General features: G+C 37.8%; 1 protein-coding gene across 2 annotated transcripts in view; it reads right to left on the bottom strand.

Annotated features, from left to right (window-relative positions):
• The window catches only part of ppm1h (protein phosphatase, Mg2+/Mn2+ dependent, 1H), a 50,809-nt gene that overhangs the window by 11,101 nt on the left and 14,131 nt on the right, over positions 1 to 25,577 (bottom strand). For both annotated transcript variants that reach the window (XM_028451736.1, XM_028451737.1), the window contains exons 2-7: positions 21,803 to 21,968; positions 17,616 to 17,972; positions 13,122 to 13,234; positions 11,376 to 11,460; positions 11,056 to 11,174; positions 4,398 to 4,461 (exon numbers count right to left, since the gene is read on the bottom strand). In XM_028451736.1, coding sequence (XP_028307537.1) covers positions 4,398 to 4,461; positions 11,056 to 11,174; positions 11,376 to 11,460; positions 13,122 to 13,234; positions 17,616 to 17,972; positions 21,803 to 21,968 — 904 coding nt within the window. The remainder of the gene's footprint in view (positions 1 to 4,397; positions 4,462 to 11,055; positions 11,175 to 11,375; positions 11,461 to 13,121; positions 13,235 to 17,615; positions 17,973 to 21,802; positions 21,969 to 25,577) is intronic.

Here is a 25,577-nt window from a genome sequence, read left to right as displayed (position 1 = left end):
ACCCACATTGCCTACTATGAATGCACACTAGTGTTGGTGGTGGTTAGAGGGACCAATGGTTCACTATGGCAGCCTCACTTCTTCCAGTCTGCCCCAGGGCAGCTGTGGCTACAATAGTAGCTTACCACCACTAAGTGTGGTGTGAAAGAATGATGCACATCAATGCAAAGTGCCTTGAGTTTCTGTGAAAAAGCGCTATTAAAATCCAAGGAATTAATATTATTATTATCAGGAACAAAGAATTTAGGCCATTTAGGTAGTCTTAGCAAAAAGTAGTTTATTCAACTGTACTACAAGTACACTTATTTTGTACCAACACTGAGGCATTATACTTAAAGTGTACTTTTTATATACTTAAGAAAAGTATAGTGAAGTATACTTGGCTCATACTGAAAAGTATAAAGAATAGTCTAAGACTAAGTACATTAATACTTAGACTTACACTTATTAACACTAAAGCTTATACTTGTACATTAGTATAATTATTTACTTCTTTCTGCCACAAAGTACTAATATTTAGTATATCTTGATCCAAGTACAGAATAAGGTGAAATCATTGACTTGTGCTTACATTTAATTTAGCAGAATAAAAATGTTTTTTTACTACACAAGTGAATAATAAGTCTTCTGTGTACACTAAAGTAAGCTACGGGGTTCCTCAGGGCTCTGTGCTAGGTCCAATCCTCTTCTGTATCTATATGATCCCCCTTGGTAATGTTATGAGAAAATACTCTGTTAACTTTCACTGCTATGCTGATGATACCCAACTGTATGTATCAATGAAGCCAGGTGAGACAAATCAGCTATCTAAACTTGAGGTCTGTCTAAAGGACATTAGGGCCTGGATGGACCAAAATTTTCTTCTTCTTAACTCAGACAAGACTGAGGTCATTGTACTGGGCCCACGAGACCTTAGAGAAACCTATGCTAGCCTAACTGCTCTAGATGGCATTACTCTGGCACGAAGCACAACTGTTAGAAACCTTGGGGTTCTATTTGATCAGGATTTATCCTTCAACTCTCACATAAAACAAACTTCAAGAACTGCCTTCTTTCATCTCCGCAACATTGCTAAAATCAGATCTATCCTGTCTCAGGGCGACGCCGAAAAGCTAGTCCATGCTTTTGTTACCTCACGACTGGATTATTGTAATTCTCTTTTAGCAGGCTGCCCGAGCAAGTCGCTTAAGACACTTCAGCTGGTTCAAAATGCTGCAGCACGTGTACTGACTAAAACTAGGAGAAGAGATCACATTACTCCTGTATTAGCCTCTCTGCATTGGCTTCCCATAAAATATAGAATAGAATTCAAGATTCTTCTTCTCACTTATAAAGCCCTAAATGGACAGGCACCAGTCTATCTCAAGGAGCTTGTAGTGCCATACAATCACCCCAGAACACTACGCTCTCAAAATGCTGGACTACTCGTTGTTCCATTTGTCTCTAAAAGTAGTATAGGAGGAAGAGCTTTCAGTTATCAGGCCCCACTTCTCTGGAACCATCTACCAACCACGGTTCGGGGGGCAGACACCCTCTCTACCTTTAAGGTTAGGCTCAAAACATTCCTCATAGTTGAGATGCAATAGGCATAGACTGCTGGTGGGGGGGTCTGGCATGCTCGGTTGGAGAGAGGTTGGCGAGGGCGTTAAGAGAGAGGTCATTTAGGTTAGAGAGGGACCGGAGAGGGTCCCATTCCTCTCTCTAACACTCCCTCTATGTCTGCTTCTTCCCTTGTGTGTTTGCTCCTGTACTCCTTCTGGCTTTTGTCTTGAAGGTCCGTGGGATCCTCAGTGTGGAGTTACAGAGTCTCAACAACTCTGTCTCCACCCTTTCCTCTGCACACACCCAACACAGCATAACGTGGATGGCTGTTCATCATAGGAATGGGATCCACACAAGGTTCCTGCTGCTTAACAGAAGGTTTTCCTTGCCGCCATGATGAATTCATGTTGGGTGTGGGATACATATGTATGTGTATATACGTATATATGCATATGTGTATCCATAAAATGAAGAGTCCGTCCTTAAGACTGCTCTACTGTAAAGTGTCTTGAGATACCATTGGTTATGATTTGGCGCTATACAAATAAAGATTGATTGATTGATTGATTGATACACACATTAGCTTTGAGGTATTACCTCTGTTATAAACTTACATGTTGAAGATCATATAGTGCTAGAGTCTAAAAGTTTACAGTAAATAGTTTGTGTGCTCAAATGGATTATCTTTATGTAGTTATTCATTTTTGTTATAAAGATGTGAACATTTTTTTTGACAAGAAAGAACTTCAGTTCTCAGTTGGAGACACTATTTTATTTACATTTTTAAAAGCAAACGCACACTTTTTCCTTTACTATATTTGACAAAGATGGACTTGATCTTGGGGAGACTATTATGTTTACATTTTTACATGCAAATGTGCACTTTTTCCTTTCATTTTTTCAGCAAAGAAGGAGTTGATTTCATAGAGGATCTTTGTTTTCGAAATGCACATCTTTAATGATTTAAGTGGGTATTTGTAAATACACTGTATGGTATGTTATACAAATATATCAAAGTTGTTGTCAATATTCTGTCTTGTGATTTTGTAAACACATTGCAGTCTAGTGTACGTACAGTATGAGTTAACTTTAAGAATACTTTAAGAAGTATATTTCAAGTATAGATGTATGTTACAAGTAATATGCTAAACAAATGTACAAGTATACTTAAAGTATAACAACAAGTCAACTCTAAGTGTATTTCAATACAGTATATTAGAAGTATATAGATGAGTGTACTTGTTGTATACTTGAAAGTGTACTTTTGTAAACTTAAAATGACCTTATAAAGTATACTTTAATAAACTAAAATGTGGACTAGAAGTCTATAGTATTAGTAGTTTTCACTAATGTGTCCACTAACCCCCTGCAATCTGCTCACGTACGTGTAGTCACAAGTAGTGGTTGGGAAACACCAGTGCTACCTCTCGTTAAACCTTCCCCTCCTCCCTCCACCACAGAACAATCACAAAATGACTCCAGAATTTAAAAACGACAACACAAATGTACAAAATGACAACAGATACACAAATGAACAACAATTATACACAAAATGACTCGAAATGTCACATGAAACCTCCAGTTTCTGCCACAGTGAAAATAAATCAACTCAATACAAGCAGGTTAGAAAAGGTTTCATAGTCTTTATAGCTTGTTTTCCTTTTTACTAAATGTGACTGATATTAGAAACAAGTCCAGATTTATGAACATGTCTGCATGTATTTAATCTACCCAATAATCTGCACAGGCACTTCAGTGTACAAAGCTTCTACTTTCAACCTTTTCTGCTCTCCCACACACACTGGGTTAAATATTCACCTTTAGAATGGGAGTCAGGTGATAATTAGGTGTGTAACCCATTTGTCTATGCGTCTATATCTTGTGTATTTGAAGGAGCGGAGAAGTCGCTCATAAATCTCAAACCAAGATAATAATTTTTGAAATTTCACCAATGATGAAAGAGGGATTTTTCCATTTTTCAAACTGATCCACATTCAGATCTGGATCCCTTGGAATTTTTAATTTTTTTTTTCCCTTGTGAAATTGAATGGTCTATTTTTAGTTTGAAGTACTTTAATGTAATCCTGCCAACAATCAAACAAACAAATAAATAAATGCTAGTGAAAATATTACCTCTTTGGTGGAGGTGAAAAATCAATAAAATCTACCCCTTTATATGTACTGAAATATCCCTTTTTTTCTAGATAGTTGTGGTTTTTATATATTCATCCAAAATGCAAGTGATCTGTATGCCTCTGTCACATATACAAAGCAAAATAAAAAAAAGAGTAAAGAGAGTGAAAGCACAATAAGTAATACATGTAAATTGTAAAATTTACAAAGAAAATAGGTTTAACCTGACATTAGGGAATTAAATGTACTTTAATATTTTATTCACACTTTAGTGATGTACCAGCACATTTAACTTACTGTTTGTGAGAGGAAATAACTTTATATTTCGTTTATGCTTTTTTAAGATATATTATTATTATTATTATTATTATTTATAAGGTCCACAGGTTCTTCTCTGTTACAGCTTTTTTAAATTGTATTTTTCTAATTACTTTTTTATAATGAGTTCATTTCTTAAATACATACATTTGTTTTTAATTTACTTTTAGCTTTCAAATCTGGCTCAACTTAAATCATTTCTGGCTTAATAGTTCTTTTGACAGTGAAAGCAGCAGACACCTGCAGTGCAATATACATGAATGTGGTTTCCCTATAGAATACAGGACTGGAATGTGTTTATGTGCCTTTGTCTGCCTGGCAGCTGCACACTGTGATAAAGCTGTCCTAGTGAGTTCTGATTCCAGGCTGTGGGAGTAAAAGTGTCAGAGTGCACTAGTCCTTACCTTCTTCCCTTCGCCATAGATAAGGGGAAACTTCAAGTCGTCCTCCTCTACGGTTTTATAGGCCCTGTGCAGAAGAAAGGGACGCTTTAATAGACTGTTGTTGTTGACGACAGGCAGCAAATGTGTGCCTTTTGTGCTTTTAAGGTGCAGAACGGGAGAAGTCTCTGCTCTCTTGTGCGGCCCCAAAAACTAAATGCACATAAATGTACACAAAAAAACAAAAATACACGTATTGACAAAAATGCACAAAACAGCAAAAATACACAACAGGACAACAAAGTTACAACAAAATACACAAAACTACTCCCAAAACATACAAGACAACAAAAATAAATAAATAAAACAAATATATAAGAAAAATATATAAAACGACCACACAAATACACACAACGCCCTTAAAGAACAAAGAAAAGTGTATGAAACTGTCAGGGCCTGCACTGTTATGCTTTTTTCACATCCTTTATTGTCCTCTTTAAGTTATTCTTCAATCAGTCCTAGTTTATGAATCTCTGTGCAGTTTAAGTTTGCAGTTTTTATATATATATATTTTATTTTGAGAAGCATATGAATAAAACAAAGATTACAGAAGAAAAATAATACAAAGTTGCCACTCAAAAGGAGTAGGTGGAAGTTCCAAGAAATCCTACCCTTCTTTCTTCATTTTATAGTGCTGTATTTACTCAATTCATATCCACAAAACAAAACAAAAACAAAAACAAAAAAAACTGAGAAGCATAACACATAAATACATTATCGTCTGTGGTCATACAAAAAAAATATATAAATGTAAACTGGAGAACTTCAGTATATAGTATTAGAGTTCATGGTTGTACATCATCTTTTGATTCTTGTGTTTTTGTGTTCCCTGGGGGGTATTTCATCATAGCCAGCTCAGAGTTATTTCCAGGTTTAACCTGAGAGTCTGGCTCAGTTAAACTGGGATCTAACTGGAACGTCCGTTTCATCAAAGAGAAAACACATTAGTTGCCATGGAAACACAGTGTCTGTCTCTGACCACGTTTAAGCAGCAGGCTTGGTTTACCTCCTGCCGCACTCATATGAAAGTACGTCATCACACTGATAGATTTAATTTGTGATGCTTTAAAACACTTAACAAAGGAAAACGAGGTAAAAAAGACTTCTGCTATACATTTTCTCACCATCTACAGTTTTAATGTGGTCAAAAGGAAATTAAACAGACTATCTTGGTAATTATTTAATTATGATTTTAAATCTATACAAATAATGATATAATCGTCATCTTATTATGTTTAATGTGTACCATACTTTTCAATGAGATGATCACAGTCTCAATGAGTTTTAAACCATCAGTAATAATATGCCTATATAAGGATACGCCTCTGTTTACAACAGCAGGTCCGTTTATTGAGGATCCAGAGATTCATAATAATAAAGCTCTAAATACACAGAGAGGGAGAGTCTGTTCAGAGACAGTCACAGGGCACAGTGAAGGCAAAATCCATGAACAGTATCAGTTTTCCGGGAGGTGAGCATTGTGCATTGAAGGGAGCGGCTGCAGTTGGATGTGACATCCAGCAGCATCCAACTGCACTGCTGCTCTCACCATTCTATTGAATTTAATGTTTAGTGCTGAGTTCCAAGAAACTATTCATCAAAACACTCACAAGTCTCATAAATGACATAATATATAATTCTGAGTTACTGCATCATATTTAAAAAAAACAAAAACAAAAAAAAAACAGTAAACTCATCAAACTGACATGGATCAACTGACTAAATAACACCAACTTTAACCATTTACGACAACTTCTAAAACGTGTTTGACCTTTTTTTTTCCTCTTTTTCTGTCTTTGTCCTCTTCTCACTCACTACACTACTCAGTAGGGCTGGGCGATTTCACCTAAAAAAAAAATCTCCGATTTTTTAGAGAAAAAATCAAGTTTTGATTCGATTTTCGATTTTTTTTTTTTTTCTTCAATGCACTTAAAATGACTGCAGATATCAGATATATTGTCAACTATATAGTGCAACTTTATTGCTGTGATTGTCCTCAATAGTTAAAATGCATAGAACAATCCCAAAATAAATAGTAAATGAGGCTCTGTCATTCCACTATTTAAAGCTTTAACCCAGGTTTAAGCAAAAGTGCAACAGCAACTTCATGGTAGCTTCACTTTTCTGATAATTTATAACATATATAGGGTAAACACATGTAAACAAAGAGTGGGCTGGCTCACATCGCGGACGGAATGCAAAAAAGTTCGAAAAAAACTGGTGGGGAAAAAAAATTAATATTCTTATTTTTTTTTTTTAACTCGAATTTGCAAAATAAAAATTGTTTTTATCTACAAATTCGATAAATTGATTAAATCAATTTTTTGCCCAGCTCTACTGCTCAGTCAGATTATGTCACGTCCTGTTGGTCTCAGCATTGCTGTCAAGCAATTTGCATTTATAATCAGTAATATATCTTAGCAGTGCATTGAGACCTGCAGAGAACGTGGCTACTAAATCCTGTTGATCATAATAATATATTTAAAAAGAGGCCGATTTATAATTAAATGTTTGTGACACAAGCCCATCACTTTCAGCTGCTGCACAGCTGACACGAGTGAACTATGAGGATTTCTACATCACCGTTGCCCTCACTGAGAGAGACCATCTGTTTCCACCTTAGGCGAGCAAGAAACTGCTGAGATCAGCAGTTCTAAACCAAGCTGAGGGAGGAAACACACACACAGAGCTAACAGAAAAACTAACACTTTTCAGGTGAATAGTGTGTCACCCTAACATATAGGGGCAGATTCTATAAAGGTTTAGGGGTATTAAAATGTGTGCAAACGTGCTAAAATGGGGTACAAAACCCCAGGGAATCAGATGTACATGACATGTTTGTGTGTAATTAATTTTCCCACTGGGTTCTTTTAGTTTTTCCTTGCCAAAGGAGCTGGTTTAAGGACAGGGGATGACATTTAATATCCATTTGCTTAAGTCCAGCGAACATTGGTGCAATCTTTATTTATCAATTTATCATGTTCATGTCCCATAGAATTAAACCAGGGAAATCACACACGCTATTTTACTTTGCACCCGCAAATAAATCCCTTTAAAACACTACAGAGTACGGAGTAAGTACACCTCTTTATACATCCAACCTTCAAACACATACTCATTTGACCATAATTAACAACTCTACTTAAGCTCCCACTATATGAATACATACAGTACTTCCGACGGGCACTGTACTAGTAATTATAAATTCAACTTCTATTACCACCTTAATTAAACACAGATTATAATCTGGGTATTGAGGCAGCTTTTACTCTGTTTTAACCTAAAGTAAAATAAATGATGAGTATGTGCTGCAGGCCTGTAGAAAGTCATCAGCAGCCTTTACATGTTCATTGAAATGTATTATATATTGGGATAAGCCCAATATATAATACATGTATCACCTCTTTTTCAAGGAGGTCCCAGAACATATTTACAAATACATAAGTACAACATCGTAATGAAAGGACAAAACATAACACACTACAGACAAAACAAGCAAAGTAATACATGCAACAGAGAACAGATACAGCACTGAAACTACAACAGTTACAGCTCTAGACTAGACACCTTTAGAAGAGAGGTTCAGACGATACACAGAGAAATTAACAGTGTTGACATTATTAAAAGCATAAACAATCATTTTGAAGATAAGAAAACTAAGTATTTTTAAATAAGTGAAATGATGACAAGGAACGAAGATTTAAAGGAAACTTATTGTCATCGGAAGGAGAACAAAACATAAAAGCTTTTTTAACGACTTCCTTTGAAACAGAGGGAACTATGGTGTGTAAATAACAAAAAAAATAGTTTAAGACAGTAACAATAGTTAAAATTAATACATTTGAAAACAAATTGATACCAGTGAAATTGACATCTTACAGTAAGAGGCAGCCAGCTGAGTGTATCTAACATTGTACATTGATGTGTAAAAAAAAAAAAGGACAACCCAGTATAAATCTGCAGAGTCTATTAAATAAAACATTAAAGGCATGAAGATCAGTTTTAGATATAGGTAATATGAGTTGTGAAACAAGTTTCTTTTTAATATTGGATGTGAAGCAGTGTTTAGAGCGGTATAAAACACCAGCACTCAAATTTACTTTTTTAATGATATGATCAATGTGTGTTTTAAAGGTAAGAGCAGAGTCAATCCACACACTAAGATATTTCACATGCTGTACCTTCAGAGGCATGTTAGATGCAGCACACAGAATGGGGGAACAGAGAGACATAAAAGGATCCTATAGACCTGGTCAGTATATATATTCATATACATTTGTAATCGGGACAGATTTTAAACCTTTTTACAGCCATTTACCCTAGAACACTAATGCCAGCGTGTTTTCACCCCTGCAAACGTATGTAGATGATTTTTATGGGTGTCATTTTAAGATGAAGGGATCTTTAAAAAGCTGTCTTTATTGACCAATGTCCAGTGGGACATCATGTGTGGTCTGTGCCTTTACGTGGTGTTGCTTTTAGGTAGGAACACCACAGTCCTGTACCATGCAATTGTAGCCTCAACCAATCCGATTTGGTTGATCAGTAAGGCAGTTTGATTGTGAAAGAACAATGTCAGCTTTGTGTGAATACTTTGGGATTGTTGAGAGTGACAAAGTGATAAGAGCAATATGATCAAATTTGAGTTTCATTATTCATGTATCAATCGTTACTTGTGTCAGTACATGGTATCAGAAAGTACACAAATCTGAGTACTTGTATTTGTATTAATTATGAAAAAAAAGTGCTATCTATCTAATTCAGGATAATTCAAGGTCTTTTTTTCTCCCTCGTGTTTTTTGATAAGACTAAAGTCTGTGAACTTCTAGTTGAAGGTTATTTGCGTGCACCTGTACAGGTGCTGGTCATGAAATTAGAATATTGTGAAAAAGTCTATTAATTTTAGTAATTCCATTCAAAAAGTGAAACTTGTATAATGTATACATTTAATTCACAGAGACTTACATATTTCAAGTGTTTATTTATTTTAATGTTGATGATTATAACTTATAACTGACAACTAATGAAAACCCCAAAATGAGTATCTCAGAAAATTAGAATATTGTGGAGAGGTTCAATATCGAAGACACCTGATGCCCCACTCTAATCAGCTAATTAATTCAAAACACCTGAAAAGGCTTTTAAATGGTCTCCAGTCTAGTTCTGTAGGCTACACAATCATGGGGAAGACTGCTGACCTGACAGTTGTCCAAAAGACAACCAGTGACATCTTGCACAAGGAGGGCCAGACACAAAAGGTCATTGTTAAAGAGGCTGACTGTTCACAGATCTGTGTCCAAGCACATTAATAGAGAGGTGAAGGGAATGAAAAGATGTGGTAGAAAAAGTGTACAAGCAATAGGGATAACCACGCCCTGGAGAGGATTGTAAAACAAAACCCATTAAAAAATGTGGAGGAGATTCACAAAGACTGGACTGCAGCTGGAGTCAGTGCTTCAAGAATCACACCGCACAGACGTATGCAAGACATGGGTTTCAGCTATCGCATTCCTTGTGTCGAGCCACTCTTAAACAAGAGACAGCGTCAGAAGCGTCTTGCCTGGGCTTAAGCCAAAAATGACTGATGAAAGTAAGTTTTTCATGTCCTTTGGAAATCAAGGTCCTAGAGTCTGGAGGAAGAGAGGAGAGGCACAGAATCCACATTGCTTGAGGTTGAGTGCAAAGTTTCTACAGTCAGTGATGGTTTGGGGTGCCATGTCATGTGCTGGTGTTGGTCCACTGTGTTTCGTTTCATTTCATACTTTTCATGTTCATACTTTTCAGTTGGCCAACATTTCTTCAAATCTTTTTTTTGTATCGGTCCTAAGTAATATTCAAATTTTTGTTGGGATTTTCAGTTATAATCATCAAAATTAAAATAAATAAACATTTGAAATATATCAGTTTGTATGTAATGAATGAATATAATATGCAAGTTTCACTTTATCTGAGCACACAGTGACACAGTTAGGTATTGCCTGCTTATTTAAGGCAGAGACCGAGTTCGGGTGAAACAGGGGGACCTGAATTGTGGTTAGAAGATGATTAAAAATACATGGCAGTCTGTCTGTGCTGCAGAGAGGGCATTCAGACAACAGGCTGGAAGTTCTCCAGCCGCCACCTGACCTACATCTGCTGAACCCAGCCCCAAACAACTGCTCCAAAAAGGTGTCAGACAAAATACAGCTCATCCCTCATCAAGAAGCCACTTCTTTTTCTCTCAGCAACTCAAGTAACTGTCTGTCCCTGCACACTTCCTCCATGGCATTTATAAGACAAAACAGCTAAAGAATAAAGAAGGAAACATTTTGAAAATGAATTAAAAATAACTCCGAAATATTCACTACCACTTTGCAACAATAACTTTTGAAATCTGTATATATGTATTTTCTGTGTTTAATCTTGATGAGTCATGTTCAACAATCACAATGTTACAGTCAATAGTAGGATTTGTGCATTGTTTTTACACTAGTCCTGTAAAAATATGTATATGTTCAGCACCCAGTCATTCAAACTGTTTTTAATCATTTAACAGTAGAGAACAGAGAAAAAAGAGCATTAAAAACTGATCATAGTCAATGCATCACATTTTATATTGATCTCATGTCCTCGGTCCACCTACCATCCTGACATGGTGAAGTCCCGGTACAGCATTCTTTTCCCCACCTCCTTCTTCTGCACTCTCCTTGGAAACTCTAGATGTGTGAACTCGTTTCCCAATAACTGAGGCTGCATGTAGGCCTTTCATAGGAGACAAGGAAGAACAATACATGGTCTGACATGGCCCTGGGATCAGAAAATAATTCTACAGTTGATTATGCAAGTACCAGACAGAGCAGGCTGTGCTAGAGCGTGTCAAGCATCGTCTGGACAGAGGCCTGTCCAGCTAATACGTGACAGCTGTGTTTACCAGTGAGGAAGAGGAAGAGGAGAGGAAGTTACCAGGAACTGCAGCCGCTGTCTCTCCGACTCCGGTGTGAACTCTGCTGACATTGGAATGACTTCTCCAGACCGGATAATAATGGCTCTGCATGAGTGACGAGAATGAGATGATTCAATGTATAGGCTTGTTTTATCATAGACACGGTCAGTCCATCTCACAGCTAAGAAAAATTACAAATGCTGAACATAGTCAAGCAATTACTGATCAAAACAACAGTGTTTGGTCCAAACAACAGCATGGAACTAAAGATGTGTCTTTGTCCTATTTCTCTATAACTAACACAGGTAGCAGTATTGGAACTCCAATTCACACCGACACCCACTAGATTTAAGCAGTGGTGTGGAATCATTAGCCAGTTTGTCAACATGAACAACAATAGTCTCTCTAAAACCATCTGAAAAAAACTAAACTTCCATGTAACATTACTCATTATTAGTATATTATATACTTAGTATTGCTATTATGATGATAGTAATCTTATTGTTCCATTCCTGAAGTCTAATATTGTGTATATTTACCAATACCTATCAATGAAAATGTAACAAGCCCATACTGTTCACCGATCACATAGCTAACTAAAGAAATATACTATAATGATTATAATACAAATAATTCTATTTGAAAAGCACTTTCGGAACAAAATCTCAAAGTGCCACTTAAAAGGATATAAAATGTAGCAATAAAACAGAAGTAAAGTAATAGCAGTAAGCTCCAGACAGTTCAAAGTAGAGAGCTGGGATAAGCCTTATTAAAAAAGATGGAATTTCAGCTGCTTCTGAAGAACATCAGTTGCTTTTTAAATCCTCAAGTCATCAGGGAGGGACGTTGGGGACAGCTAAGCACAAGGCCCCGTCTCCCACGGTTCCATTTCTCCCCATCTGTGAGTGATGGGGAGCCAGTTGAGGTTTATAGAGGTTCTTGTTTATATGCTTTCATTAAAATCTGTGCAGCAGTGTTTTGAATGCTTTGATGGGTTTTTGCCAGGGATTCCAAACAGCAGGACATTGCGGTAGTCAAGTCTGGAGGAAACAATGACATTCATGAGTGTGAGGGAGGGGGTAGAGTTTAGAAATGTTCTCGAGGTGGAATAAAACGTTTTAGACCGGTATTTGACATGGTTGTTGACGGCGAGGTGAGGGTGCAAGTTTGGTCACTGTATTTGAAGTGTTGCCTGGAGAAAGAGAGGGTGAATAGACTTGGTGGGGAGTGTCAACCCATTGAGCCTCTATTTTGGAGCCGTTTAGTTGACAGAGCTATATGCTCATCCATGCCTTTACCTTCTCCAGTCAATGAAAACTGGAAGAGGGGACGGTAATGGCGAAGTTGACTTTGGGTCTATACATACAGGTGCATGTCATCAGCATAGCAGTAAAAGAAAATTCCATACTGCTTAATGACACGGCCCAGTAGCAGCATGTGCATGATGAAAAGAAGAGGGCCCAGAAGAGACACTTGTGGGACACCACAGGAGACAGGGACAGTTCTAGACTCAGCCTTACCAAAGCTGACATACTCAGACCTGTTAGTGAGGTATGAGGAGAACTAGTTGAAAGTTGGAAGGGTGAGACCTATTTCAGTGCAGAGTTGGTGAAGAAATATATTTAGACTTTTTAATTACTCATTAGCATTAGTTCTTATTCAACTATTCTTGACAACATTGTTTACTAAATGTTAAAGTAGATGGGGACAATCCCTGACATTGTTCAAATTATACCTGTATTTCAAGTTGTGTGTGTGTGTCTTACCTGCTGTCCCCAGCATTGCCAACGTAGAGCTTCCCCAGTAAGAACACAACCACCAGTGCAGTGCAGCCACCAGAAATGTTGTAGACCTCCTTCTCCCTGTCTATCTGCACATCCTGTACACACACGAGAGGGACTACTCTCAGAAATCATTTCTTCCCAAACAACACACAGATTCATTTCTCATGCTTACAGTAAATGTTCTCCCTGATGCCTAAAACCTACCCTGTTGCCTTAGTCAATTATGAAAGCAGAATTAATTAATTTATCAAAGGCAACATAAACCAAGCAGCAGTAATAAAATAAGCCCACGATTTAAAGGGTTTCTGGTTATTACACCAATTAATCAACAGCAGATTAATCTAGCACTAATTAAAGCAAGGATTCAAACCACATATACTGTATATTAACCAAATGAATGATTAACCTGTCACTGCATTAATCAAGCTGAACTGCAAACATGAAGCAAAGAGCGCGTTTTATGTGTAACCCTTACATGATCCCACACCCACAACCCTGTACACGTTAAAGTGTGCACGGACTAAATTGATGTTTAATTGAGCTTCAATTAATTGCGGTAATTAGGTTTCTTCCACAGTAAACTTGGCGAGGCTGTGATATGACAGAAGCTCACATTCCTGTTTCCTCTGTGCTGAGTTTGCATGTTCTTACTGGGTGTGCATATAGATTAGAAGATGGAAGTTCCCTTTTGTTTTTTGTGCCAAAAAAGCCATCATCATCATCATGATCATCATCCATTCCCATTCCATTTTGGGCCGTCGGTCCCCGTCCATGACTTGCACATAACCCCCCCCCACACACACACACACACAGGATCCCACACCATGCAGCCCCTCTGGTGGTGAACTTTGCAATGGTTTTTAAAGAGGGGTCTGGGTTGGCTGGCTCCTTCCCCCTCTGTTGTGGGCGGTGGATTCTTGGGCATCTCCCCTCACGATTTGACCCCACATTGCCCCACTCCCCTTGGTAGGTCATTTGTCACACCAAGGCAGAAAGCTGCCCGGGCGAGTCCCCCTTGTGCCTGTGTGGAGGCTTCCCACCAAGCAAGGCATCATAATCATCATCATCACAGAAGGACCCAAACACTACACCAAACAAAAACGCCTGAAGCTGGAAATAAATGGAAATGGCCAGAGTGGAAAGACTCCATAAAAGAAGGAGAGCTAATGATGGATGGTGAGGCAGGTAATTACTGAAATGATCAATATTTGTAATTACCCAAACAGTCACTTTTCTTTTTTTTTTTTAAATCACAACAAAAAAGCCCTGTGGGCTGAATTTATTTATTTATTTTTAAAATCTTCTATAGGATGAGAGTCCCAGGAAGCTGAAAGCAGATGTTTTCAGGTTATCAGCACTTTTGAATGGCAGGCTAGAAGCATAGAGTGAGGTAGACAAATTGCTGATGTCAATAACACACATTGAAAAATCGCTTAACCACTTCAAGGTCCAATCCTTTTCATAGTGGAAACAACAGGTGAAAGGTTAAGAGCATCAATAACAAAGAGAAAAACTTGGATTCTGGATTTCTACCAAAAGTAAAAGCCATCTAGCATTAGCTAATTAATTCAAATGTTCACATTTTATTGTTTCTCAGTTTCGATGCTCAATCACCAACAATCATATGTTTTATTGTCAGAAATACTGCTTTTATAATACATTTTGTCCTTAAACAAGCAATCCAAGACTAAAGAGATATTGAAAGTTCTCCAGAACCTTGATAGAAAGCATTCTATCTGAGTAAAAGCCATACAGTACATTGTGGCTGCACAGCTTCCCAAACTGGACTGCAGTGTTGCCAGGGACCCAGCCACCCAGGACATGGCCCGTCTCCTTTCAGAAAGAACCAACAGGACTTTGGAAACAATTGCCAAACACCTTCTTCCGCAGAGCGGTTGTCTCCATCCCAACCTAAAGCCTTTGAAAACATAATCTCTGTCGTCATACTGCAGAAATAGTCCCATGCAGGTTCTCATGTATGTATTCTTGCTTTGCTATTTTAAGTTCTTTTATACTATTTTGTATACAATATGCTTCCAAACTGTACTATAATACTGCTGATTGGTGTGAATCACCAAACAAGTTTTGTTGTATTTTTTTTTTACTTGTTGAATGTGTTGTTGTTTAAAGGGGACATATCATGCTAAATCCACTTTTTTAGCCCTTAAATGCATTTTGTTGTATATTTAGAGTGTTCAGAAGTACAGAACAGTTCAAATTAATCTCTTCAGGTTCTCCGTTGATATCTTTATATTCTGTTTTGGTCATATTTTTCAATCTGTTTCGATTTTTCTATACTCTATTACATTTTTTGAACTATTACATCACAGTATTTGCAGCGGAACTGCCAAATTAGGACATCGACTCCAGGCCCAACACTTCGAGCAATCCGCCATTTTTATTTCTCACTTTTATTTTGTAGTCCAAGCTCAAGGATGCAGAAGTTACGAGAGGAGAAATCAAAATGTTCGGTTGTTGGATGTAGTAACCCACACGCTTCATTACACCATCTCCCAGCATCAGAACCTTTTCGAAGTGCCTGGTTGAGTTTTATTTTTTATGGAAATGTACCCACATCTGTGGGTAAGATCATTTTTGTGTGTGCGAAGCACTTCAAGGATGACTGCTTCAGCAACTTCCGCCAGTATAAAGAAGGATTTGCCAATAGACTTTGTCTGATTGAGGGTTCAATTCCTTCTATCTTTGGAGACAACGAACAGAGCACTTCTGTAAGCTGTAAATAATGCTAAAAAGTGTGATAAGACGTCCCTGTCATTGTTTTGTTAGCATTAGCAGCTGTACCATCTTCATATGTTAGCGCTGTGTGCTCGTTTTAGATCCTTGATGATATGGCCTACGTGATTTAATTTAAGTCTAAAGTTTTCATTAGTCATTTCATTTTGCCGTTTTTGTCTCCGAAAAGACTGTATTAAAATGCATTTTGTGATGTTAGCTTGGTGCTAGCGTTAGCTCGGTGCTTGTGTTAGCTCACTTGTTAGGGTTCTGCAGGTTCATCATCTTCATTTTCATCTCGCTCCGCCGGGTCAGACTCTGGCTTGAACATGTAAGGCTGGATGGACAAGTCTTCTGTTGTTGACATTTTGTAAATAACGTGAGAATAAACGTTTTCTGCGCCGCTAAATAATCGTATCTCTTCTATCAAACTACAAAAATGGCCGAACAGGGTGGAGTTAAACAGAGAGGGGGCGAGGTATGAAGTGTCTCATTTGCATTTAAAGAGGCCGCACCAAAACGAGTTGCTCTCAGAAGCACATCAGAAAAGGGGTAGAAAAGGGGCCTGTGGAGCTCAGACCCAAGCATTGCAGTTCCGCTTTATATAGACCACAACTGTATGATTTATATGTTAAAAGGAAGGATTTAAATGCACGATGTGTCTCCTTTAAAGCAAACTTTAATGTCTCACGAGGTAACATCATATCACAAAGACCACCAGGAACAAACCATAACAAAATTGGCCTCAAGCTAAATCACCGTCTTCCTTGTCTGATGATGAAACACAAGAAATCTCAGAAAAAAAACTTCTTAAATATCAGAAACGTAATGTCAAACATTCTACAAAAGACCATTGCGCAAAACTTTCCCAAAGTTCAAGTCACATGACTAATCGTCAACCAATGGATTGTTTATAAAGAAGTGAGAAGCAAACTTGCAAGTGGCAATTTTAACCTTTCCCATGTGTTTGTGATTAAAGTCTTCCATTTTTCGGAAGAAATACCTTTGATTTGATGATCTATGAAGCCAACATTAAGTCTTCATTTTTCAAATAAAAATGTTCAGGGTTAGTAGCTTTAATTATGTGCATATTGGTCCATCCTGATTGTTGTTTGTTTGTTCATTGTTCAGTATAGGGCAGTGATTTCCTCAACTGATTGTTGCTTATAAAATGTTTAACACTCAGACTGTTGTATTGCAAAATACAAAAAATAACTATACTCAATTTAAGAAAAACAAAATCCTTTCTTTTTTTTTAGTAATCATCGTCATATTTCTAATATCTGTGCTGAAATGAGTGTAGAGTCTGACAAATATTGTTGTGGCCAGGAGATAAAGAGTCATCCCCTTACTTTACTATTCCTTGCACCACACCACTACCTAGTGGCCAAAGGCACAAAGCACACATTTTTTTTAAAAGGTAAACTGTTAGGTAGAATTACTCAATTTCACCCTCATTCAAAAATATTTCCTGCATAACAAATGTATCCAACAAAAATCCATATGTGACTTGTTTGAGCGTTTTCCAACCACTACTTCACCAAGCTGTCCATGTTTTCCTATTGGTATTGGTTCCAGTAGTGGTGCAAGAGAGGAAAACACAAAGCTTGAACTGGAGAGTAATTAAGTTTGGAGAAGAAATGTGCTGAATATATATAAAAAATTGAAGAATTTGTTTAAAAGATTTCTAAAAGTGCCAACAAACTTTCCATTCTGACTAAAAGTGTGTTACATGGCCCTCACCATGTCTTTGAAGGCGTTTTCGATGGCTCCGACCACCAGGCTCTCATGTGACACTTTCTTCTCAGTAAAGAAGCGTATTACCGGCGTTCCCTGAGAACCTGGCGCTCCTGCAGCTCCTCGGAGCGACGCGGCCCTGGTGAGAGCACGCTGGGACGTGGCGTTGAGGTGGTGATTGATGGGCTGCTCGCCAAGACACGTGGGGGGCAACAGGTCAGGAGACCCGAGGATTTCCATCACCTCCTGAAGGTGCAAGGCCATGTGGTGGTGGAGAAGACGAGAAGCCACGACGGCTGCCCCAGAGCCAGCGTGGCCATCAAACAGTCCCCAGTAGTGGAAGGTCAGATCCTCAGAGAGACCCTGGAGCAGGAAAAAAGTATTTTGGAGTTTCCAGGTTGTAACATTACAGCAACACAACTGAATTAGAAAAAAACACATTCATGCTGATTTGATATCAATTTTATTTTACATGGTTCAAAATCAGTGTTAATATTTAAATACACAGTACCTACAGTTGGTTTAAGTCCTGGCTAAAACCTGCTATGTAGGCTCTGTAAAGTATAAAAACATTTTTAGTCAGGAATTACTTTTTCATGTGATTGTTTTGTGTGAGTATTTTTGTTTCCTTTTCTAAACTGCACTCCAGTTTGTTATTCTTCTGGTTTGTTCACTTCATTTGAGGCTTTAATTCTATGTTAAATCTTTGTTTTTTGACAGTTTCTTGTTTCAATTTTTTTGCGGTCTCTTTTAGAAATGTCAAAGCAGAATGAATCTACTCTTTAAAGTGCTTTATAGATAAAGTCATCGGTTATCATCCAACCTCGGTGCCAGTTTATACCTTTTAGGGTCACTGAAATCTACCCACTACCAAAAGATGTGTGCACACATGCAGCTGCCAACATTCTCAGATTCAGCTCATAATTCCACATGTGAAGCATCCAAACATGACGTAGCTGCTGGTTTTCTCTCTTTAATGTAGCTTGATTTAACTGGTCATGAAACAAGAAAAGGAATGAAGAGCAAAACAACTTGCACACAACCCTTACCACGGAGTTGTTATTGACATTCTGACGAAGTGGGATCTAAGACTCAACCACATGTGCACTTACTGAGAGCCTGCTGTATTTTAATGTATGTAATAGGATGCTGCAGAATTTCTACTGTGCCTTTGCAAAACACTTTAAACTAGACTTGTTCACTTTTAATAGAAAACGTGGAGTTTGAGAGTCACTTTGACACTACACGTTTAAAAGCCGGGCGGTTTCCTGTAACTTAGGCAATGAAAACTTTTTTGAGCTGAGTGCATAAGTAAAAATGTTCCTAGCTGATCCTAGTCCATCTCTTGACATTTTAGTCAAATTATTATTTGTCAGCTTTCAATTATCTATTTCAATTTGGAGTATTCCATAGATCTATTTTCTGACCCGTTTGCTCCTTTTTTCAAAGTCGTTGGGAATTTGGTGTATTTTGTTGTGAAAATGTAATAGTGACTGCCCGTTATGGGTTAAAACACAGCTATTACAACCACATTTTGTCATTAGCCTAGAATGGTGGTATGTGACTTGTTGATGTCTGCTAGCCCCGCCCTCCTATATAAAAACTTGTACTTCCTGGGGGGTATATCATCAAACCCAGCCCAGGGTTAAGTCCAGGTTTAACCTGAGAGTCCGGCTCAGGTAAAATGGGTTCTAACTGGAACGGCCATTTCATCAAAGAGAAAACACCGTCGTTGCCACAGTTAACACAGTCCGTGGTCCTGACCAGGCTTGGTTTACCTGCTGCAGGCTGCAAATGCACTTATATGAAAGAATGACATCTTTGGAAAGATGTTATTATATGATGCTTTAAAACACTCAAAGATCTACAAAAGGACAAATGAGTGAAAAAGACTTCTGTTCTACATTTTCTCATCATCTACGGCTTTAATGCGGTATTTTAAAAGGAAATTATACAGAACATCATGGTAAATGTTTAAATACGATTTTAAATTGATCCAATGATTGTAGAACAATCTTATTTTGTGTACCATACTTTGTAATGAGATAATTACAGTCTCCATGTGTTTTAAACCATCAGTATATTGCCTATATTAAAACAAATCAAATCAATCATTATTTATAAAAAGTGCTTTTCATACAGAAAAATGCAGCTCAAAGTGATTTTAAAAAGTTAAAAATACACCCATTTCGTACAAACCCCGCCCACCACACACAGACTTACGGGTTAAAATAAGGACAATGGCACATGGGAACGTGAGCTGGGTTTAGACCGTCGTGAGACAGGTTAGTTTTACCCTACTGATGATGTGTTGTTGCAATAGTAATCGTGCCCTATATAAGAACATAAGTGCGTATTCATCACCTCCGTTTATCACATGGCAGGTCATTGAGGATCCAGAAATTGAGCACTGAATACAGGGAGGGAGAGGCTGTTCAGGCACAGTCATGGGGCATTAGTGCACTCTGCACCGGGAGCATCTGCAGTGTTGGACGTGACATCCAGCATCGTCACACAGCACCGCTGCTCCCTCTGTTCATTTCTGTTTAATGCTGAGTTCCAAGAAACTATTCATCAAACATTCACAAGTCTCATAAATTACATATCATTTAATTGTGGGTTACAGCATCATCTTTCTAAAACGTTGACAGACAAACTCAAACCAACTTCAACCCTTTACTACTTTTAAAATGTTTAAAACACATATTTCTCAAACATGTTCCGTCCTTTATTCTCACTGCTCAGTAACAGATGACGTCACATCCTGTTAGTCTCAGCATCGGTTTCTATTTGGTGTTTAATCAGAGTGAAGGCTGCAGCGCATGCGCCCTTACGTCTCTGATTATTAAATCTGTCACTGTCAGCTGGCTTGGCTCAGCTGCTGCTCTTCAAGCTGAGAACAGTTTGATGAATAAGGAAAAGCCAGCATGGTTGCGGACGACTTGGGAAAAGCAGGTTTAAACAGTAAGCCTGGCTCTACTTAGAACACTTTGTCTCCTTAGACAGCTGAAAGATCAGGGGCGTGTTTTATCAAACAATAATCCAAACAGCTCCAGCGGGGAGAGATGAGAGTGTCTGATCAGGGCGTTTATGGGAGTGACCATTGTGTTTTTTGCTCTGCCTCGGACAGAGTGCACTTTAGATTAAAACGTGTCTGACTTTGAAGCCTGTTTGTGAGCCAGTGCTGTCAAAAGCATCTCCAGAGCATGAAGGATGCTGGGATGCACGCTCCAATAGGCTGTTGATGGGACAGAGGAGAGGATGGAGCAACTAAGAGCTCGCCGAGCAGAGTTAGAGAGCGTACACGCGCATCGCAGCTCCCAATATCAAGTGCAGTCTGCGAGAGATGCTTCTGAACACAAAAATGGATGAAGTCAGATATGAGGGCCAGTCTTCACACTGATACTGAGGAGGACCTCATCAGAATCTTCTTTACATAACATTGTGTTCATGTAAACTGAGATGTCTGATACTTTGAAGATGCAGGATACTTTTTTGTTGTTATTTCTTGATGTTAATTTATTTTATTTTAAACTGTTTTTAAGTTGCCATTTACATGATCAATATAAATTAAATTAAATTAAATTAAATCAAACATTATTCCCCATAATTTTAACTGTATAGAATTTAATACACTGTATTGTCTTTATTAAGAAGGTATTTTTTCAGCTCCAGGAGGACTTTAATCCAGGTGAGATGAGGTTAAATGGTTCCTTGTAGAGTAAAGGTTGCAGACCCTGGACCAGGGGAAGAGGGTTAGGAGACCCCACTATAAGAGCTGAATTTAATTCCATGGGGAGAAACAATGCAGAGGCTAAGTTGGTTATGCTACTGTTAATTTAATTCAAGTACAGCATTTCTGCAATATAAAAAAACAGAATCCATGTAACCTGTTGTTATGCTTTGCTGTTATTTAAAAAGTGTTTGTTACGTCTTCTTTTAAAATTATATAAAATAAATGACCTGTTATTTCAGCCACTGCTTGCTGCAAAAAAAACTTAATGTTGACACTAAAACAATAACATGAAAACATTTTGCAAATATCATATGTCAAGTCACTGTCAATCTTTACTTCATACAAAACTATGCTATGCCGGTTGAGTCAACTATTGATCAGCATGCATGGCTATGCTTATTTTGTAACTTTCAGTAAGAGTGGAAATATGAAGAATTTTCATTTGGTTTTGTCTTACCTGACTCTCCTGGTGTCCCAGGCCTTCTCCGTTGGGTAAAGAGGAGCGTCTCCTAGTGGGGGGGGTGTGGTTGGCAGTGGAGGCTTCAGCAGGTCGCCTTTTAACCACCAAGACTTCACAGCAGGCTTGGTCCTCATTTAATGTGCTCTTTCCTGCATTGATGACCCTTAAAGAAGAAACAATAAAAAAAATCATACAATCCAGACTTAACACTGTGAAGATGACACTGAAAGCACTATTATATAACATGTATTATCATTAAAGTTTGAAAACTATGAAAAACTTGTCCTTCGTAACAGACAATATAAATAAGGTGGAAAAGGCCATTTAGAGTATTGGGTATTAGGGTCATCCAGTGTGTAGGGCAGCAAATATAAGGAAAAAAGACAAAAGCAAAAATATACAAAACAGTAATACATACAAATAAATGGTAAAAAATATACATACGGTAGTATAATGACTATAAAACTTAAAAAGGAGCTGTATGTTAGGCATGTGAACAGAAGATGTTTAAAGGCGCAAGCGATTTGATTTGGGTGTTAAGTAGTCTGGTGGGCTTTGGTGGCCATAGCAAAATCAAAATGAGCTTTGGATTACCTTTGATAGATACTTTGATATGGACTACAGCAGACCAGGAACACCAAGAACAGGTGTGTTGCAGTTGTGGGGAGACTCTACAGTGAGCTCTGGGGACCATCCTCACCCAGGACCTCAAATGGTAGCTGAACATGAGCTCCCTCATCAAAAAAGCTCAGCAGAGGATGTACTTCCTGCGGCAGCTGAAGAAGTTCAGTCTGCCAACAAAGATGATGGTGAACTTCTACAGCTCCATCATCCAGTCCATCCTCTGCTCCTCCTCCACCTAGGACAAGGCCAGACTGCAGCGTATCATCCACTCAGCAGAGAAGATAATCGGCTGCAATCTGCCCTCCCTCCAAGACATTACCTGCTGCACTGTATATATATATATATATATATATATATATATATATATATAAAATGCATCCTTTATTCTCTATCTATCCTTTATTTCTCCCTCATCCTTTATATTTATCATTATTTTTATTATTGTTGCTGGGTTGTTTCTTTGTTTTTTGTTTTGCTGGCTTGTTTCTTTGTTCTTTGTTTTCTTTGTTTTTTTTGTTTCACGCACCGACTACCAAGTCAAATTCCTTGTACTGTCCTAAAAACTGTACTTGGCCATTAAAACATTTCTGATTCTGATTCTAAAGGTCTTTCAAGCTCTTCCACATAATATTTTACTAACTTAATAAAATGCAATACTTTCCCATTTTTCTACATTAAGATATATCAAAGGAGTGGACTAAAGTGCAACATGGACTAAAGGCCACATTATTTTTTGAGCCTCCAGGCTTGCAGGGCAGAGGACAGAGACACATAAATAACACCTGCCAGATGGTGCACGACCGCTGTGAACTGCTGTCGTCATGGACGACCACACGCGGTGTAAAAATACTCGAGGCATGCTGGATTCTGCCCAATTGTAGGAGATGTTTGGTCTAATTAAACCAAGGATAACCAGCAGCTTTTAAATAATACAACTGTTATGTCTGCCGCTCTTTAACATTCAGCACCAAACAGCCTCATTGTTAGTTCTTCCCAGGGCTGCACATACTGTAAGTCAGTGGTTCCCAAATGGTGTGACATGGCACACCAGGCAAGTGTGTCGTGGGATTTTGTGACAACCATACATTTATTGCAATATACAACTACACAAAAATATCTATTTTTTAATTTACTACATTGTATACACTCATTTCATAATACAGAGGCAAACTATATACCTATTTTGTTTTTTTAATATATATTTTGTTAATAAATATTTAATGAGTAATATAGTTGTCTGTCACATTTTATTTGGCATTAGTAAATAATTATGCACATTTACAGATATTGTACATGATATGAGTGATAACACGTGTTATAAAGGCTATTTTGCACAATAGGTGTGCCTGTCTTCAGATTTTTACTTATCCTTGGGCACAAAACATTTGGGAACCACTGCTGTAATGCTGTAAGTGGTGTGCAGGTCTGACTAAAATGGCCAATGTGCACTAAATAAAATGCTGGAACGTGCATTTGCACACCTAAGACCTGAAAATAGTTAGAAGTAAATGACGATTTACTACACATGTGACACCAGATGGTGCACCCTCTTTTTAAACAAAAAAACAGGGAGAGACAAATATTCAGGAACTACAGTACATGGTGGAGGTGATGGAAATGAGTAAACTTCATTCCATTTTCTTTCAGACACAATAATGTGTCTGAAGTCTAAACTATTTATTTGTGCTAAATGAAAGACAGTCTCCGTCCTAACTCACACAGAGTCCAAATATATGGCTAATGTCAATGAATAAAGGTTTCTGTAAAGCGCTGTGTCATGAAAAGCGCTAAATAAATCCTAACCATAATTCTTGTTATTATAAAAATCAGCGGTGGGAGAATATACAAAGTTCATGAGATGAGACGATGTACAATACTGGGCTCATGATAAGGCTACGAGATAATAGTCTTGGAAAGGGACAAATTACAATACAATCAACTGCAGTATGAAAAATAACAGTGCTTTTATTTGTCAAACTTTGGGCACACTTACATACTTACTCTAGTTATGACCTTTTTGACTCCAGTAAATATAAAATTTCAAAAATAACAAATATTTTCTTTCTATTTACATTGATAAAAGTGTCTCTGCAAAACAGAGTGTTCTCTCAATTCAACGCCAATCCAAAATTTAAACCAAATCATGTCATCATTATGACATTCTTCAAACAAATAATCCTGCGTTTTTTTTTAAATCATCAAACTAGAACAGTTCATAGAGCCAATATTTAAGATATGGACATGTTTTTTTCAACAATATTAGCAGGTCAACATTTTCTGACAGCAATGGAGACCTGTAGTCATTTTACTAAAGACACACTCCTAGCAAACCAGCTTAAACACAACATAAAAAACTTTTAGCAGCAATCTTAGATAAATCGGGTTAACCTTCACACTTGACTCAGGAAATCAACAATGTATTCCATATTACCAAAAAAAAACTATACTTACAACCTTAATACCTAACCCTGATTATGTTAAGAGGTTCCTCAATAACCTGAACCTCCCGAAGCTAACACTAATACCTCAGCATCGCCCTCCAAGAAGATCTCTGGCACCCCACACTTTGAAAACCCTGCCGTAGAACCCCACTAATCTTACATGAATTACAAAACACATCAAAGGTCCAGTATTATGCCATTTTTCACCCATCTCCAATTGTTCTAAGAATCCCAACAACATTTAAGGTTTATTTTCCCAAACTCGCATGTTTTTTCCCTGGAGTTTAAGCCCTCTGAAATGTCACTTTCAGACCGCTTCTAAAAACAGGCTGTTTTGGGGCAATCATGAATATGCATGAGAAGGCATGTCTGTGAACGCCAACTCTACGCCACAGCTTTATTACCATAGCGATTGTCTTTTGCTATCCAGTGTATTATCCACACACTCTTGTTACTGTTTTCAGCCCAAAAACTGCACATTACAGTAAAACACATGGCTATTTAAGTGGATATTGTAATTGTGAGTCCGACAAACTCCGCTCCAGGATGTGTATTTATAAGCAGCAGGAGAGTAAATCATTAACAGTCACTTTATTCTCCTCCTCACCTCTTCTGACCACAGAAATAGTCAATTTAAGACAATAGTCAGATCCTCCAATAAAGGTGATACGAGGCGCTATAACGACTGCTAAAAGTGAAATTGATTG

The sequence above is a fragment of the Gouania willdenowi genome, chromosome 6 (assembly GCF_900634775.1).
Source record: "Gouania willdenowi chromosome 6, fGouWil2.1, whole genome shotgun sequence".
Lineage (NCBI taxonomy): Eukaryota > Metazoa > Chordata > Actinopteri > Blenniiformes > Gobiesocidae > Gouania > Gouania willdenowi.
Note: the sequence above shows the minus strand (reverse complement) of the source record. Positions and strands in the feature narration are given on the sequence as shown.